A 19,673-nucleotide genomic window follows, 5' to 3' on the forward strand; every position below is an offset into this window, starting at 1 on the left:
CGAAAAGCCATTTATCTTAATAAATTCATCATCTAGACCAGGCTTAAAATTATGGTAGACGTGCGTTTCGTCTACAAAAGACTCACCAATGACGTCATAAAAACCCAATTAGAGTAATATTTCATTTTCAATAATAATGATTTTTTTTACAGCTATAAGGTTACTTCTGTACCAGACATCAACTAACTCAATCAAAAGTGACATTTGTGAGTTCTAGATAAAAATAAAAGTTGATAAATATATTATTAAACAGTAACTTAATAAAAAAAAGAGTTATGAACTACATTCAGGCATACTCAGAAGGTCTATACTACGATAGTCAATGATAAATAAAAAAAATCTATCAATTTACGTTCATTTTAGTGTTATTCAGTTGAAAATACATTGGAACTAAGATTCAAACAAAGTTTAAGGATACCATTTATATATATATGTAATATGTTGGCATTTGTTTTTGTTTCAGTTCAGTGTTTCTGTTGTTCCATTGATTTCCTATTATAGTTCATATGTTTCTTTCAGTTTAGTTTGTAACTTGGATTTGTTTTCGCTTAATCGCCTTATGACTATTGAAAGCGCTATACTACTGTTGCCTTTATTAATCGAAAAAGTGTTAGAAAGTATGTAATACATTAACATTACGCTTTATAAATTTCATGAGTTTAGATTGCTTTTATAGGTTTACAATCATCAGCAACTCTCAAACATAAACTATTTTAAATACGTAGAATTGTACCTTATGAGTATTATTATCAAAGGGGTCCACAGAGAAAAGACAAACTTCTTATAAGATCACATTTGTCGGGTGAAGTTTGACCTGAGTTTTTCAGATAAATCTTAATTCATTAACTGGTTCTCAATAAGGTCAGTATCGAATCAGGTTAAACGGACGAGGAAGATACCAATATCAAAATTAAAAACTAATAAGTCGAAAATCGAGATCCGTATATCAACGTTGCCTGATTGAATAGAAACTTTTGTTCTTAAACAAAAAGTATTTATCATATAGGTATTTTAGAATAGTCAATACCAAATCACTGACTACAGAGCTGAAAATAATTGAAAACTTATAGTCTATCAGCAGTCTATTGAACCATTACTAGTAAATTTAAATAAAAAATGGACAACAAACTGAACAATATTAAATTTGTGATTTTAAATGTAAAAATAAATATACATTTAAGGAAAAATGATCACTGCTATCAAAGTATTTTCATCAACAGCTGTAGCATCCATACAAATGAATTTATGTTTATCTATTGGTTCAGAATGTGTATTTTCCAATTTTTCAATATGCTATTACATGTTTCCAATTATGGCAAAAACTAAAGGGAATACAGATGTTTTGGTTATTGCATTTAAAATTCTTTATGAATCAATATCACAATTGCATGGTCATACTAAACTAATGACTTTATATGTTTTTGTAGTTTTGTTTTTTATTGCATGACATTGACAGTTTTCCCCTCAAATATGAGTTTTAAACGTTCCAACGGTATAATCTGCATGTGCTTAACCTGCATTTTGTACTATGTTGGTGATTATTCATTCTGGTCGACAACGATAACGCAGACATGTAGGAAAACTAGTTTACGGGAAAGAAATTCTTAGTTCCTAGACTAGAGGAACATGAACCTTTTGATTATGTTTTGAATAATATCTATTCTTGAAATTTTGCTCTGTTCATTTCATCTTCTACCTTTTATTGAAGTTAATTGGTCTTCAAACATATTCGGGTAACTGAATTCCACGAAATTAGGTTTTATTTTATAAGAATAATGATGACTTTCTGACCAATTTTTTAAACTATAACTAAAAATATCACTTCTGATTGATTGTCAATTGATAGCATATGGCAATTCTCCAATGTATTTAAAAAGAGATAAATGTGCATTTATACTGTTTTCTGCGTTTTAGGTGAAACCTCTTGAAATGATAGGCATCTAACCATTTTACAATTTACGATTAACTGGTGTGGTAAGGATTAACTCGATACAAATACATTTGGGAGAAAAAAACAGGATACATCGGATATCTTAGAATTGAAAGACAATGATAATTATTTCTTAGTTTTATACATCCACATGAATCCCATACACGTATCACGATGGAGTTAAAATAAAGAATTATTTCCCAAGTGGACAAGTTCAAACGCAAGTGATAAGTGTGGAATTAAAAAACATGTGTCCAAAAATGATTTTTTACACTTTTTTATTTTCTAATAACATCAAATCATATATTACGTACCATAATAACAAGTGTATGGTTGGACGGGATGTATAAATTCGCTGTGATGTCCGGTCTCAATAGTTATCAAAGGTACCAGGATTATATTTCTAATACGCCAGACGCGCGTTTCGTCCACATAAGACTCATTAGTGACGCTCAGATCAAGACAGTTATAAAGTCAAACAAGTTCAAAGTTGGCGAGCATTGAGAGGCAAAATCTAAAAAGTTGTGCCAAATTCGGCTATGGTAATCTATTCCTGGGACAAAGTGGACGTTAAATACTTTGAACTATGTAGACATATGTTCTTATGCAGAGAGTATCACACTCTCTGTACGTTAGAAACACTTTCATTGGTTCAAAGGGGATCTCTAGTAAATCTTTACTGTCCCTTACAAAAATACAATATTTTTTCAGTGGCAATCAATCATCCGATAATCATCCCGGCCAACTGTGTGTATCGATAAAAACAAAATCTTGATCTGAACATGCGTGAAATAATAACCACTAAATAGAAAATTCTTTCAATCCAGATAAAACTAGATACAACCAGATAAAAAACAAATATGACGTCACTTAATTTTCTAAGATTAAGGGGGATAATTGCACAATAGGTATAATTTATTACATCTAGGCATGCGTCGCAATCGCATAAAGATATCGCATATTAAGGTAGAGTACATTAAGAACATATTCGTGATATTAATAATCGCATCAACTTTATCTAAAAAAAATTCTAAATATGAAAATTACCTCAAAGGATTAGTGTGAATGAATACAAATGATACAAAGCACGCAAAAGCGCCAATATAAATAAAGAAAATATAAGCATATGTTAACAAGTAATAAGTACACAGTGGCTGCATTGGAGATTACCTGCATTGTTGTAAGTATTTTTTTCTTAATTACTACTTATTTCTTATATTACCTTTATCTGTTTATTACTAGAATTAGATTCAAATGAGTTGAATTATTAACTTGCAAGCAAATAATACACCAGTGATTCTTTTTTGAGATTTTTGTGACGAAATGAACCCAAACAGACAGCGAGAGGCGAAAAAAAGTTTCTACATTCAACTTTAATGAATGTTTGAAATAAAAATAAAATATTTTGTTTTCCCTATTGATGTAAGACTGTTGTATCAACAATTCTGGTAGGTCAGTCTTTATTAATTAGAAATGAATACGTTAGTTTTATGTCAATGTTTTGCACACATTTCTTTGTATTGGAGCAGCTTTGGCCATGCAATTTTTTGTATTCGATCGTCACTGATGAGTCTTTTGTAGACAAAACGCGCGTCTGGCTTAAATAGAAAATTTAGTTCCGATATCTATGATGAGTATATTTTTATCATCCATCCTGTTTCAACGCGAAAACCTACGGCCTGATTTAAGCTCAAACAAAAACAAAACATATTTGACTGACAGTAAATTACGACAATCACTGACTTACCGGCTCCTTATTTGGGATAGACGTATACAGAATCTAGTGGGGCTAGACAATTTTGTGAGCTCTTACTGTTATCCTTACCTGGTTTACAAGAGTGTTATAAGAATAATTGTGTTAAATTCAGTCCCGAATAGCTTGCATAATCAGATCCTGCCCAATACACAACCATTAAAAAAGACAAAAGCCAAAAAGCACTAATCATAGATTACTCATACAGATACTGATAGCTTGTTCAAAGCTGATAACAATTGGTAAATAAATATTTTTTTCTAAGATTTAACGAAAGTGGCTACGAAGACGAAGCAAATAAATTAAACATATATGAAAGCCATTAGAGGACTAAGCAAAATTGCTATTTTCCTTTTTCATAAGAATTACTACGTCAATTATTGTCAAAATCGAAATTATAGTAAAACTTGCAGATTATATTAGGCATTAGCAATACACTTAATTAGACAGGGATCCTTATTTCGATCAATAACAAGTTTTTAATTGAAAGTTTTAATTCAGGAGCCTGTAATTCAGTGGTTGTTGTTTGTTTATGTGTTACATATTTGTTTTTCGTTCATTTTTTTACATAAATAAGGCCGTTAGTTTTCTCGTTTGAATTGTTTTACATTGTCTTATCGGGGCCTTTTATAGCTGATTATATGCGGTATGGGCTTTGCTCATTGTTGAAGGTCGTACGGTGACCTATAATTGTTAATGTTTGTGTTATTTTGGTCTTTTGTGGATAGTTGTCTCATTGGCAATCATATCACATCTTCTTTTTTTATATTTTAATTGAAACGCAGATATATCTTTCATATCAACGAATGTATCAAACACATATGTTCACATCTTATCCGGCTTTAATTATTGTGGGATATTATCTCATTTGAATAATCCGCTGTTTCCTTATATCTTTTATCACTGTCCAACCAAATACAAAGTAATTCAAATAGAAAAGTTTAAGGCGGAGAATTGTGTAAGAAAGAAAATTGGTGGTATCTTACATGCGACTTCATGATACATAAAGAGGTTGATATCAAAGAAGTGGTATATTGTGGATTGTTTTTTTAATAATTGATATGAATGCATTAGTATCATGCGTATAATGTCTTTGCACATGAACAATGTATCTTTGGATTAAATCATAAAGAGGTGGTTGGTTGTTTATTATCTGGTATCATCCTTGGTTGCAGCTAAAGCTATGTGCATTACAGTAAGTGATTGAAATAAATTACAACTGCTTTATGGTATTGGATTGTGAGAGGTTCTTTTATTATTAGTATTTATTTAATGGGCAAACATTCATTTGAAAAAAGGCAAAAGATACCAAATGTTCAAACCTATAAGTCGAAAACAAACTGGCAATGCCAATACGATTTTTAAAACTTATTACACATAAGGATCAAGAGGATGAACAAAAGCATTTGGCACCACACAAAACCTACCACAAGAGATAAAAGGGTAACGATACTTATTATTCTGTAGCTGATGCGCATTTCTAAAAATGATTTCTCCGATAAAACAAAAGAAAGACCTAGATTATGGCAAAATCAGACAACGAAATCCGATTAGCAAACGACCCTTAAAAACTATACACACATAAACAAAGGCAAACCACATAGACGGACCACATAGTTCCAAGATAACCGGACTTAGAACTGTGAATCTGGCCTACGAATAAATAAAGACATCAGTAGTAAACAACTGTTAAATAGTCATAATTCGATTAGGCAAAAACATATCCGGATAAAACACCAAAAACCGAGGAAACTCATTTTTTAACACATTTAAACGTTTAATTCCCGTATACAATTACCTTAGTCGTCCAGGTAACAGACTAGGGGTCTCTTTTTACAAAATTAACCATATATCCAGGGGCAATAGAAGGCTAATAAAGTAGTCCACTTAATACCTTGGATTTACTATTAGTTACAAGAATAAATCCACTTAATGTTAGAAGCGTCTGAGGGAAACACATTGACTGTCTGAGGAACTCAATGGAACAACAAAAACACCGAACTACAACACAAGCCAACGCCAACATAATAGAAATATACTGTGGATGACAACTGTAATGTTTTTAATAAGGAAACCTCCCGAATAAGGAGATGCATAGTCACAATAATCTACATAATAATTTGTAACTTTATCGTTTGTCTATGGGGAACAAAAAAATATTTATTGATATCAGTCATCAAAGACTGCTCAAATATAAAGGATGTGAAGATTATACTGTGGTATGCCAAGTACGCTTTCGTTTATAAACCATATGTGAAATATATTGAAACAATATAAAAACTAGATAGGGATTAGCCAGGAATTAGACCAAAGAATTGCATCTTGATATGACTTTCATACATTCATCATGTCCTTAATGAGCAAAATGATTATGGATAAAGGTGTCCAATTTATAGAAATCATATATCTTATTAAATTTTAAGATTGTAAAACACGCAAAATATCAATTTTACTTCTTGTGATATTACATTATATTGCAATTATTACAAGATATGGTAATTAAGCATATCAATCATGTAGTTGGAAATCTATTTATGGAATTAAAATATCTTAAAACACTTGAAAGCTCAAATCAAAAGTATAATATCTATAGTTTCAAACAAAAAGGGATAGTGCTAAGGCATATATGTATAGGATCTCCTTGGTTTTTTTAGAACAAGAATCATTGTGTTTTAGAAGAAAACGTGAGTTTTATTGTATATGAATTTTGTGTAACATTTTATTGTGAATTTATACTATTTCGCAATTTCAGTCTTTAAGGGCAATCGCTTGTTTATAAACACATGATGTTTGTTTTTATGTTTTGTGTAGCTTCGGAAGCCAGTACATAGTTGAAACTTTTATTGTATTTTGGTTCTGCTTGTAAAGAGGTAGCTGAAAGTTTATTAATATAGGACGATGTGATATGAGTGCCAATAAGACAACTCTACCATCCAAGTCATATTTTGTAAAAGTAAACCATTTGTTTGTTAAAACCGTTCAATCGCGTAGTGGAATTAACTATTTGTGAATTCTTATAAATTCTATATAACTTTTGGGCTATTTTAAATCTCGGTCTATTTCTGAAATTTATTCTTACATACTTTTGATTTTTTAACCCTGTATGCTAACATTTTAAAATTGTTTATATGTACATTAAACGGCAATTATATGTGACGTATAAATTTTCTGACGTCAGACACGCGAATCAATGAATGTGTTTGTAGATAGATGTTTTTGTGTTCTGTTAAATTGTTACTTTTAAAATTGTTACACTATGATGACTGCTGTGCCAATATTTTGACTATTTTATTTATTGTGTCTGTCTAGTTAACACATCGTTGTAAATATAACGGAATTTGATAAAACTGTCATCAAAGTGAAAGTGTTAGCGCTATAAAACCAGGTTTGATCCACCATTTTCTACATTTGAAAATGCCTGTACTAAGTCAGAAATTTGACAGTTTTTGTCCATTCGTTATTTATGTGTTTTGTTCTGTAACAAACAGCCTTAGATAGTCTTGTATCTTTTTTTCAATTTTAGTAGGGTGAGGTATATGACGTCCAGTCTAGCTGAATTAATACATATTTTTGTTAAGGAGCTTCTGCAACCCGCCTCTGGGTGCGGGATTTTTTTGTTATGTTGAAGACCCATTGTTTGTCTTTGGGTGTATTTTTTCGTCTTTTGTCGGGTTGTTCATTTTGAAAATTTTCAATTCTAATTTTTATAATAACAACAACAAAAAATTCTAGATAATAAAAAGTATAAATGTATCTGCCTATTTTTAAACATATTAAAAGAATCGTCTTATGCTTATCGATCATATAAATGTTGTTGGCAAAGGAATTCTAGATTTGTGTATGACTTTCATACATAAATCATTACGGATTTCAAAGATTATTTAGGTATGGGTCAAGTTGATCTCATTTCCAATGTTTATATGTCTTTGACATGCCGAAGATCCATTCGATGTCGGTCGTTATGAAAATATGAGTTTAATCAATGTGAGATGATTGATTATGTAAAAGATCAGTACATCAAGCAAGCATTTCTTACCGTAGAATACGAACGCCAAGGCTGTCTTCTGATGTTCATTTTCAATATGTTCGGTGCTTAAAGAATCATATTATGTTCAGCAGTTTTGATATTATGTTCAGCAGTTTTGATATTATGTTCAGACGTTTTGATATTATGTTCCGTGCATTATTATATGCAGTGGAATAATGTTCGGTACTTCTGAGGTTAAATTCAGTGCATGTTTCATTATGTTCAGTAGATTCAATATTATTTGCAGTACATTAGGTATTAATTACCTTACGTGGTCCCGGTTTTCTTATATTCGGCCAATTATTCATTAATGAATAATCCACCGACTATAAAGAAACTGGGACCACGGAAGGTAATACATAATGTACTGCAAATATATAAATATTGAATCAGAAAATAATATAAATATAATACTCAACATAATGCATGAAGCACCGAATAATATTAAATAATCACCACCAGAAGACAAAAGAAGCTATAATATCAGGCAGAACTGTTTATACTGATTTAGTGCAAAATGAAAACCTAATTTAAAAAAAAACAACATTTTTTTATTTAAAGTGTAAACAAATTATATTTTAAATAGATAACCTATCCGGAGCACCTAGCTAATTTCTAATTTTTGTTATGTTTGTGTAGCTCAGGCTTAATTTTCTATGGAGTGTTTTGAGACTGTGTTTATCATTTCATCATTCTTCTTTTTCTGCGTTGACACTGACAGTTTTTTTTTATTTATTGATTGTTGGTTGCCTAACGTCCAGTGGCAAATATTTCATGCATATTCAGGACGAGAACAAGTTCACAATAAATACAATAGGTAGGTTGATACAATAGAGGCCATCTGGGATGATGGTCGGAGAAATTTGGACTGCCACTAGAAAAAAAGGGTATATTGGATAGGGACAGAAATTTTGCCTTGCAACAGGCCACCTACGGACCCCTCAAAGAGTTGTTGCAAGGGTTCTGAACGTGCAAAGAGCGTGGCAATCTCTTTACACGAGGCATCGGATTTAACGTCCCCCTTCTGACCGGACGTGACTGCGAACTTGATACATCCCGCACAGCCAAACGGACGCCCCACTTCAGCAAGCGTTTTACTGCCGGTCGGGAGAAGACCAAGTGACCATATTTCTCTTCCCCAGTCACCCTTGACAGTTTTTCTTCCACTCATTAAGACTAGGTATCTTCTGTCTCTTATTATTGATGAAATTTTTTTTTAAAAACCTGTGATATACTGTTCCCCAATGATGCCCACGCTATCAAAATTCGATTGTCTTTGAGGTTTCTTCATATGATTTGTGTACATCTGCCACTACGAGCCAGTAAATCAATACAATTTTATAAAAACAAAATATATGAAAATAAGAAAATGTGGTATAGTTGCCAATGAGACAACTCTCCACAGGAAACGAAAAGACACAGAAATTAAGAACTACAGATCATCGTACGGCCTTAAACAATAAGCATAGCCCATATCGCATAGACAGCTATTAAAGGCTTCAAAATTACTAATGTTAACCAATTCAAACGAGAAAAATATCGGTCAAAATTATGAACAACATAATGAACTAAATATAAATATATTACACAGCAATAAACGATAACCACTGAATTAAAGGCATTTGTCTTGGAACCAGCACATGCAGACTAAAGAATGAAGCGGGGTAAAACTTATTTTAAGACAGTCCCCCCCCCCCCCACACGCCCTTTCTCCTTTTCGCCTCACTTTGGACAGTGGCGTAACAGTACAACATAAACTCAAACTACAAAAATCGTCAGATGTACACAAATAGAAGTACATCTTACAAAAACACAGAGTGGACGAGGACGGTAACATATATATGAAATTAAGAATGGAAATGGGAAATTTGTCAAAGAGACAACAACCCGACCAAAGAGTAAAAACAGTCGAATGCTTTTAGAGTTTTTAATATTACCCCCTTATTACCTTTCGGACAATGATATTAAGATACGTAATGACCTTGGTGTATATAACATTACGCATTCGTTGGAGCACTACCCATTCCCACCCCTTAAGGTATCGACTACCTTGGACTCAGGTAAAACGTTTTGGAAATTTCGGTTTTTAATGATCTTCAATTTCGTATTTTTAAAATTAGACCTCCTAATTGAATTGATTCGAGCATTATAGCGTAATAAATTATTAGCCTGGTATCTTAAGTGAGATTTTTCGTGAATGAAAAACAAAATATGTTAGGTGCGGAGACAATTTTCACAAAATATATATCTTTATGAAAGTCTAGTCCACTAGAAGTAATACCGACAAAGAAGTGAGCAAAAAAAGCAAGTGGCATATCCTTTCTTTGAAATCCATAAATTTCGCTAAAGGTTTTGTTTGTCTGAAATACAAAATCAAATTAAGGTAAACCATTATGTTTCCGGTCAAAAGGCAAACTTTTGTAAATGTTATCCAGTTTTTTCAGAAGGATGAATTTCTTATTTATCTCTTTCAGATCTAAAAAAGGCGAGACGAGATTTATAATGGCTAGTCAATTACTGGATGTGTTCAATTATTCTTTTGAGTCCGAGGAGCATATTGAACACTCATCAAAAGATGATAAAAATGTGATTGAAGATTCGTCAAAAACCGAAACGAAGTACGAAATTTTTAAAACCGAAGAAAGTGGAAGTCAGATACATAGAAGAACCGAGTCGAAGGATCCAAAGGAGGAAATTAGTGACGAAAAAGGTTTGCCATCTAGTTTTGGCTTGACTTGTAGAACTTGCATTCTTTCAAACTTTTTATAAAGAGCCAGTGTCTAACCTGCTTTGATAATGAATCAAAATAGTTTTACTCAATACATTTACTACTATAATCGCGGATCCAAGTTTTAACATATATTATAGAATTAAGTTAGATTAATCATAATATATTCGTAATATTTTTCTTGACTACGGATCAAATAATTAAACGTCAATAACAAATCTACTAGTCTCATATCCGAATACCATTCTATTATCATCAACGATAATATAAACGCCGGAATAAAGGTAAAGTAGTAAAAAAATAATGTTATGGGATATCTTTCCATGACACAAAATCAGATCTTTCACATCAATATATGCTTTAAACTAACAAGTTTTCTTAACATCTAACAGTTTTAAAAGTGATATATTATAGGAATTATTTTACTTCCTTTTTCCCTTTCAGATCTTGACATTCTGGAAGCGGATAACGTTATCGCTCGTCCGTTCCAGAAGGTGTCTATATCTATTGAGTCCGACAAGCAGTTTGAACTTACAGCAAAAGAAGAGAACAATGTTGTTGCAAAATCCATCGTAGACGAACTGAATTACGATATGGCAAAACTCAAAGAGAGCGACGAGCAAGAAGAGGACAAACCTGATTTTACTGATAGAAGAGAAGCAACTGGCAGTAGAAAAAGATATCATAGTGGTATTCTTTTAATATTTCTGTTCCTCAAAATTGGTGTCTTACTTTCAGTGATCGCTACGCTCAAAACTGCTTATCATACAATCAATAAACTATTAAATAAAAAAATCAAATCAAATCCACAGTGTTGAATATATTTCATGTTCACATGAAAGAAGCCAAATTAATCTGTTTTCTGTATCTTGAATTTTTTTTAAAATCATTTAGTATTTTATTAGAAGAATACAACATAACTTATGTGTTTTCATTACAACTGTATAATTATATTTTTTAAAGGTATAATTATATCTCCTTTTACTTTCTGTTCTAGAAAACAATGAAGATGGTAATATGATTGCCAATCCGTTACAGAATATGTTCAAACTTGTGTCCGATGAGCAATTGAAAAATACCACAAAAGAGGAGAAAACGGTTGTAGCAGAATTTTTGATAGCTGAACTGAATTACAACATGATTAAACTTAAAAAGAGCGACAGTCAGAAAGATAAAAGTATTGAATCGGAGAAAAGGAAGGAGGTTTCAGGTGACAGCTCTGATGGCATTATGTCGGTAAAAAGATACTTGGAAGTTAACTTTCCTAATAATACACCTGTCCTTGAAAATCATAATAAGAACCCGAGTAATAAAGAAGTGTTTGGTGCCAATGGAGAAAACGATAAAAGGGAACCCACTGTCGACTACACATGGTTAAAAAGTTCATCGGTGAATGATATTGCAATGTCACAGTTGGAGAATAAGGCACTACAAAAGGTTATCGGTCAGGTTAAACAGGAGGATTGCAACAAAATATTAGCTCTCTTTAGAAATTCAGTTCAAGACAAGGGCATTCAACAAGCAAATGAACTGCCTTCACTACTGATGGAAAGCGCATTTCAAGTTCTTGAAAAAAAGAGATCTGAAGATGTATTATTAGTTGATTTGTTACCGACTATAATTAGAAATAACAGTGAAGGATCAAATAGTGCTAAGGATGACCATGCAAGTACTTCGGATGATCAACCTACGACAAATGACAAAGACTGATAGTCTTTTATAACAAATAATAAGATAATGTATATAAAAAAGCTTATCGTTTTGACAAAAAGCAAATAAGACTAAAATGCTGGATGCTTAATATATTAAAACGAGATCGCACCTTGTAGAATCTCTGGAAACATAAAGCTTAGCTGATATATTACTGGTAAAATAAATATATACCATGGGAGCCGTGATTAAATTCTGAAACACTAAATTCAATTGTTAGGGTAAAAATAACCTTTCTGTCTTACAAAATAGTTACCCGTCTATTTGGTCATTTATTTAACTGTCGACATGGATGTAAACTCATTTAAAAACGATACTTTTAACAGAATTTTTGAATATTTCTTCATAAATATTACATTGAACGATATGGTCACTTCGGAATTTGAAGAGTGTGCTCTTCATCAAGGTAGTCAAATTAATTTACACATGTGAATGCAGTTATTGTTATTTATTCTGTAATTTGTAAATGTGGATTATCAATCATCGTATTTGTTAATATGATCATATATTGAAAAATATTGTCTGATAAATTATGTAAAAATTTATTTAACATTAAAAAACGTGGATAAATTCATGTGTTATGTTAGGTTAATCTCTTATCACCCATCATCAAATTATTAGAATTATTTGTTTATTAATTGCTTAATATTATTGATACAAATGAACGCTTCGTGTTTTGTTTTTTTATTTTAACGACATCATTTCCAATTGTAATTATAATGCCTCTTTGTGAAAGACATGTTTGTTTCAGATAACGATGCACTTGACTGTGATTCTTTGCTTTTGTGTATGAAAAATATACATAAAAAGTTTCTGTGTGAGCATCAACAAATAAGGGCAGATGAAGACCATTCATGTCTTCTAAGGTCAATCTTGTCTAAGGGTGATTTAGTAGTAATACATAAACTATTCATTTTTTTTATATAAATAAGACCGTTAGTTTTCTCGTTTGAATTGTTTTACATTGTCTTATCGGGGCCTTTTATAGCTGACTATGCGGTATGGGTTTTGCTCATTGTTGAAGGCCGTACGGTGACCTATAATTGTTAATGTCGAAGTCATTTTGGTCTCTTGTGGACAGTTGTCTCATTGGCAATCATACCACATCTTCTTTTTTATATAACTCATATCAATTGGCGTTTGATTCTGAACGTTCGAAAACCAAGATTTAATCCGATCTGCATTTCATTTGCCCCGATTTTTATTTTCATTTGCTACAGGTAAATTACGGACTGGAACAATGTCCACTGGCATAGACAGTGGTTTATTAAAAACTCAGAAAAATTTCCAAGATAACTTCAATAAAACAAACTTTCGCGAGCTATTTAGTTTACTGACTCTTACAAGTAATAGATAACCCAAATAAGTTTAACTTGAATCTTTTGTTAAATTAATGCAAGGAAACTATCATTGAGTAAAAATTTATTCTGATTTTTTTTCTATCTGCAAATTATATCATAACGCTCATTTCCACTTGCAAATTATATTTTAACGCTTATTTCGTGTCATATTTATTTTTAGCTCTTATGACAAGTCAACTATCATTGTCGTTTATAAATACATTCTTCTCCGTATCTATCCTTAATCACATGAAACATTAAAATGATTAAGTGTATCAATGCCACGTTTTGTCTCCCTGTTGGAACTGTTTGCATTAACGACTTTGTATAACACTCAAACGCTTTTTTAAAATCGCCATTATAGAAATAACAATACCCTAATATGTTCAAATGCCTGAAACTATGGAGAGTTCCTTCGCATTCATTCACTGTAGAGTCTAAAGCATCCATGTACATGTAAGCCTCTTGGTCACATTCGGTGCAAATCACGGCTAGGTATAACATATACACTAATGGATGAATCAAGAAAGCTCTCCCAACGGTGCATTCGAATTTCAGAGCATGGGGAACAAGCGATATGTCTGCTCTAGAAAATATTACATCTTGAGCTGTAGAAAGATATCCTTTTTTGTGATCAAAAGGATTTGGAAGTCCTTTCAGTTGAGTTGTAGTACCATTAAAAAAGTGTAATGTCTTGTATTTAGAACAATGACCAGTGTACAGTAGGTTTTGTGACGGCGAATCTAGGATACTCCGAATAATGGAAATCACTTTTTGAGTATTTTGGAGTCTTAGACAGTATGTAGCTAAATATAATTTACCAGATAATGCATCAATATTTTGGTTATCGTCCAGAAACTTCTGTAACTTTTCCAGTTTTTGCTGCTTTACAGTATTATCTTTAACATTAATGATCGTCTCTAAATACGTCAATGCAATTCGAATATTAATAAACATGCGTACAGCTTCAGTGAATCTGTCTTCTATGTCCGTTAACGGTTTGTGATCCTCAAAGCCTACAAAATATTCAGCAAGTAGCTTAAAGTCAGCAAGAACAGTTTCTATATTCACTCCTAAAAAGCCTCGACCCTTATGATAATATTCCAAAGCCAATTTGTATGTTTCAAATTCTGTTGTGATTCTAGAATCCAGTTTTTCTCTGCATAACTGCAGAAAATCATCAACCTTCATTTCACTGTCTAGCCATGGGGATAAAAGGTCAACACCACCGACACACTGCAAAACATGGGCTACAATATCGGCTGAAATATCTTCAATGCATTTGATCATATTTTCTTTAAAAATGTGATTTTCAAATCTATACGAGAACAAATTTTTTCGACGATCAATGTAGTGCTCCAGATAACGTTTTTCTATGCAATGTTTTAGAAATAGAAGACAATTGATGGTGCAACGAAGTAAATATTTTGGTTGCCATAGATGTTGAGGATTATTTTCAGACTGCCAAAGAAGTACAGTTTTCATGTGATATGAGCTCAATTCTTCTGGTGCGATAGGGTGTAGAAATTTCTTCAAAATATTTTTCATCAAAATAAAGCATTGAAGCTGTGTATCATTAAAATTCCATACCAACTCCCTTTCTTGTAACAAAAACGATACTCTCCATTCTAATGACGATGTAGATGACATTTTGTCTCCAACAGCGACTACGTGACATTTCAACTTTGTAATTTTTTCGATAAATTCTGTAGAAGGCCATCCATATTTTCTTTCCCTGGTAATCCACTCTTCGCCATCAATTGGCCATTCGTACAACGATATTCCAAAGGCGAAATCTTGTTCCACTGATGCACCTAGCTTTTCCTTAATAAAGCCGTATATGTCTAAATTAGCTGCAGTGGCACTTGGTCCATGACGGGATGTTTCTGTTGGCGTATCTGCTGTCTTCGTCTTTGTCAGGAAATACATCCAGAAATCAACCATTTTATCACTGGAAAGAAATGTTTTATCCCCTTCGGTCGTTACCAACATATCATCAATAGTCTTTCCATGATCATTAAAAATTGTTTTTATGTTTGGATCAAGTTTTACAGGCATCAATCTAGCAAACCCTGGAAGGCAAACTGAACTGTCTAGAATAAAAACCTGCCCTTCGATATCGTTTGATTGGTCTCTATCCTTACAAGCCGTAATATTTGAAGCAACGATCATTTTGTCGATATCGCTGTCTTTCACGTTCGTTCCTTCAGCCGTACTACCACCAAAGAATCTGCGTATTACTCCTTTATTTCGTGTATAATACAAATACTCTAGTGTAAGCATAGTGTTCTTTTGACCTTTAGTCTTACAAGAAGATGCCATTGTAAAAAATGTTGCGTTAGAGACAACATCCGATACTTTTTCCAACTCAGTGTCATTAATCTGAAATTGAAAATATAAAGTGTTACTGTCTTAAATCTGTTAACCAGACTCCTATTGAATATGCTTGTTATTGCCAACATTCGTTTCGTTTATTTCTATACACTTTGCAGGTGGCCTATTTGTTATTCTTATAGATTATCGTTGATCATCTCAACGAGATTGATTTTCTCGCTTGAGACGGGACGATAAAAGCATTCGAGTTGAGATGACCAATGATAATCTGTTTATCGCTATTTTACCTATAAAGACGTTGTCAGTTTCATGTCAATTTCGTTAGCAACGGCACGCGCTTCCTTAATTTCTAGCGATAATCTTCCATCTCAAGCGTGTATTATGATGTGAAAAATCATCACAAAAAAAAACCAAATGAACAAAATAGCGATAATAGTACCATACTTTCCAACCTCTGACAATAAGAAATCACATGACATGTCAAAAAGCGTGTAAAAACTGTTTACTTGTGGAAAATTATACCTCAGTCACCTCTCGAGATCGTGCTAGCATAATAATGATTGAATTTGGGCAACTGTAGGAACTTAATAATTGGCAATGCAAATCTTAATGTCTACTAATCTATTGGTCAATTCTCGCCTCGATATAGCCTTTTTTTAAATTAGCGTGCATGCGGCGTAAAGCAAACACCAATCAATATTGGTCAATTATAATGATTTGCATGAATTATGACCCAGTTAACGATATACGCTGTCGTTTTCCAATAATGGTTAAGTGAAGACAGTAGGAAGTATAATGCCAATTTAATATTTCCATGCTCTCAAGAAAATTCGATTTGAGGTTGGCTAATATAATCGTTGTCATCGAAAATGTCCTGAATACTTATACTTATAAGTATTTGTTAAAATTGTATCTACTAGTATATCTAATCTCATTTTCTATCAATGAGTCTGTAATTATAGATTATCGTTGATCATCTCAACGAGATTGATTTTCTCGCTTGAGCTGGTACAGCGAAAATGAGAAAAGCAATCGAGTTGAGATGACCAATGATAATCTGTTTATCGCTATTTTACCTATGACGACGTTGTCAATTTCATGTCAATTTCGTTAGCAACGCCACGTGGCCTGCTTAGTTTCTAGCGACAATTTTTCCATCTCAAGCGAGAAGCATGATATGAAAATTATCACAAAAAAAAGATCAAAGGTAAAATGCAAAAAAAATAGCGATAATTGAAAATAATACCGGTTATCTGTGTTTTTTTTGTTCGGGTCCCGTACTGGCTTTGTCTGTACTGTATTCGGGACGTGTTTTGTAGATTAGTTTGTCTTTCAAGTCTCAGTGGTTAAGTTAGAAGTAATGATCATTTCGGTTTTTTTATCTAGCGATTAATTCTTTTGTATTTGTATTTTTCTTCTCTCTTTTTTTTAACATAAAGACAACTGCATTAAACTGTTAATATGAACATCAACAGGACATTTTACCCGGAAAATATGCTATATTGAGTTTAAACACGATTAACAGTCAAATCAAAAAAATTATGTCATAGAACCCTGTTCGTGAACTCCACAGTAAAAATCGTGGAGATTTCTTGTTTTTTAAATCCCAAAATTTTATGGTCATTTCGTCTCTGTTGGAATTTGGTTCAACACCAAAATCTCTGTGTGGTTTGAAGTTCGGGCAATTTTTATCTAGAAAGTTTCTTATCACCCATTTTCTGGTTGGAACATTGCAAAAGATTACTTATTTGAGTTCAATGTTAAATGCAATATTTTTGAATATCAAAAATGAAAGTAACTTTATAAATATGTTTAAATATAACATACCAACGATGAGTCTGATGTTGATTGTGTCATATCTTAGACTTAATCTAAAGCTATAAATGTAGGTTTGTTATCTGCCTGTTTCTTAACGTCATAAGTTTCATATGCTCGAACCGAATAAAGGAAGTAATATTCTTAGTATGTCACGTGGTTTGTTTAAATTTATTATAAATATATGTTAGGATAAAAAAAAAAGTGGACTTTTTTTTATTATTATTTATTTCAAGTAATATTTTTGGCAACCGTTTGCATTTTGTTTTATGTGAAAAATATGTATATGTCTGTTTACTATCATTCATTTTATTATTTTTAATCAGTAATTTCAAGACCTTTATAATTAAAATCAAATGAGTCAGGACCTCCAATAATATTTTCATGATATTCTGAAATATTTAAGGACCTCTGCAATTCGATTTCAGGAAACAGTGGAGGACCTCTATCAATAGTTAGATTAAAATTGTTTTGAATATTTCATGACCTCCACAAACATTAACAAATAATCTGTCAAAGCTTTGTTTAAATAAATAGATCTTTAATATGAGCGTCTCGATTAGGTTTACAAAGTTATGAATAATTTGTTAAAAGTGAAAATTAAAGGTGAAAAATCAAGAATAAGGATTTGATTTTTTTACGATGATTTATACATGTATCTCTTTTAAAAAAAGTAAAATTGTTTAAAAGGGGGCCCATATAGCTTCAACTGAATGAGCTAGTTAATTATTTGTCTATATAATCCGGATTGAAACGTGAGGAATAAAAGGCTGTTGAATGTACAATGGAAGACATTTAGATATAAGAAGAGAAAAAAAATATGCCAAAAAATAAAGAATAGCTAGAGAATGATCGAGAATGATTGGATGATTGAATACAAAGAAGGGAAAATAATGGACAAAATCAATAGAGAATAGAAAAAATGGTATAAAAGGGGTATTCTGAAATTGAATTGTGAAGTAGATCTTGCCGTGTATAGATAACAAGTGCCTTTGCTTTTTTCCTCTGCTCGTTCCTGTTGACCTTTGTTTTGAATACACTTGATCAACACAAATAACGACCAGGTAAAGTCTGCACGTTTATTGTGTTATTTTTAGGATCTGCATAATATTCGAATCACGATATTCCTAATTTTGGAGGTCTTGAACATGTTGAAAAAGGTGTGGAATCCTATAAAATTGGAATTAAATTTAAAAGGTCTTGCAATCGGGAACATATATATTGATTTAGGTATGCTGTTCCCAGTTAATGTATTTAAGGTAGACGGTACGTATACCGCCATCTTAGATTGAACAATCACAGTAAAAAAAACGGTGTCGTTATTTGCCTTCAGTTGATCTGCACATTTGGAGACAGATTTGCAATTAGACTGTTTAATAATGTAAAGAAAACTTGGTAGTTTATTGTATATTTCTAAATATTTAAACAAATATATTTTTTTAGCTCTTAGAATCATTTTTTTCAAAATGAGCCATTCAAGGGGAGATAACTCTTTTAGTAAAAAAAATTATACTAGACTAATAGGGATTTTTTTATTTTTACTTGTAACAAGAAAACAAGTTCGGTGACACCATTTTTTCTTTTTATTTTCTTGAAACATATTACAAAACATATCTTTTCACAAGTTATTTCAAAATTCTATCTCATACGTTATTTTTTATGCATACAAATGTGTTTTTCCATGAACAATCAAACCAAATGTATGCAATTCTTCAACGACTCATAGCTTGAAAAAATAGCACGGTCACCTTTTATTATATTTTTGAAAAGAGCATATTAAAATCTTCATTCTGGCTAAGTATAAGAAAATTCTGTTTCGAAAAATATTTACTTATGATCTACTTTAATATCGCTCGTGTGTATACGGAACTTGACAATTTTTAAATTTCTTTACTTGGAAAAATCAATTATCCGTAGTAAATAAGGATAGTGGATCGTGTCATGGATCATAGATAACAGTTGTATGTGTGCATCACTTTATGTTTAGCCAATATTTACATATTCAAATAGAGTTGTCGTTCATAAAAGTCGTCTTT

The 19,673-nt window shown here is 32.0% G+C and overlaps 2 protein-coding genes across 2 annotated transcripts; one reads left to right on the forward strand and one right to left on the reverse strand.

Annotated features, from left to right (window-relative positions):
• The first annotated feature begins 10,194 nt into the window (after window positions 1-10,194).
• On the forward strand, window positions 10,195-12,631 carry LOC134696509 (uncharacterized). Its single transcript, XM_063558344.1, has 3 exons — window positions 10,195-10,420; window positions 10,883-11,128; window positions 11,436-12,631. The coding sequence occupies exons 1-3, from the start codon at window positions 10,213-10,215 to the stop codon at window positions 12,146-12,148; spliced, it is 1,167 nt and encodes a 388-aa protein (XP_063414414.1). The 5' UTR covers window positions 10,195-10,212; the 3' UTR covers window positions 12,149-12,631.
• A 927-nt stretch (window positions 12,632-13,558) lies between these two features.
• Window positions 13,559-17,755, reverse strand: LOC134696799 (uncharacterized). Its single transcript, XM_063558745.1, has 2 exons — window positions 17,650-17,755; window positions 13,559-15,870 (listed from the first exon to the last, which is right to left on the reverse strand). Exons 1-2 carry the CDS (start codon window positions 17,677-17,679, stop codon window positions 13,690-13,692), a joined length of 2,211 nt encoding a protein of 736 aa, XP_063414815.1. The 5' UTR covers window positions 17,680-17,755; the 3' UTR covers window positions 13,559-13,689.
• Window positions 17,756-19,673: the final 1,918 nt, after the last annotated feature.

Source organism: Mytilus trossulus, chromosome 14 (assembly GCF_036588685.1).
Source record: "Mytilus trossulus isolate FHL-02 chromosome 14, PNRI_Mtr1.1.1.hap1, whole genome shotgun sequence".
Lineage (NCBI taxonomy): Eukaryota > Metazoa > Mollusca > Bivalvia > Mytilida > Mytilidae > Mytilus > Mytilus trossulus.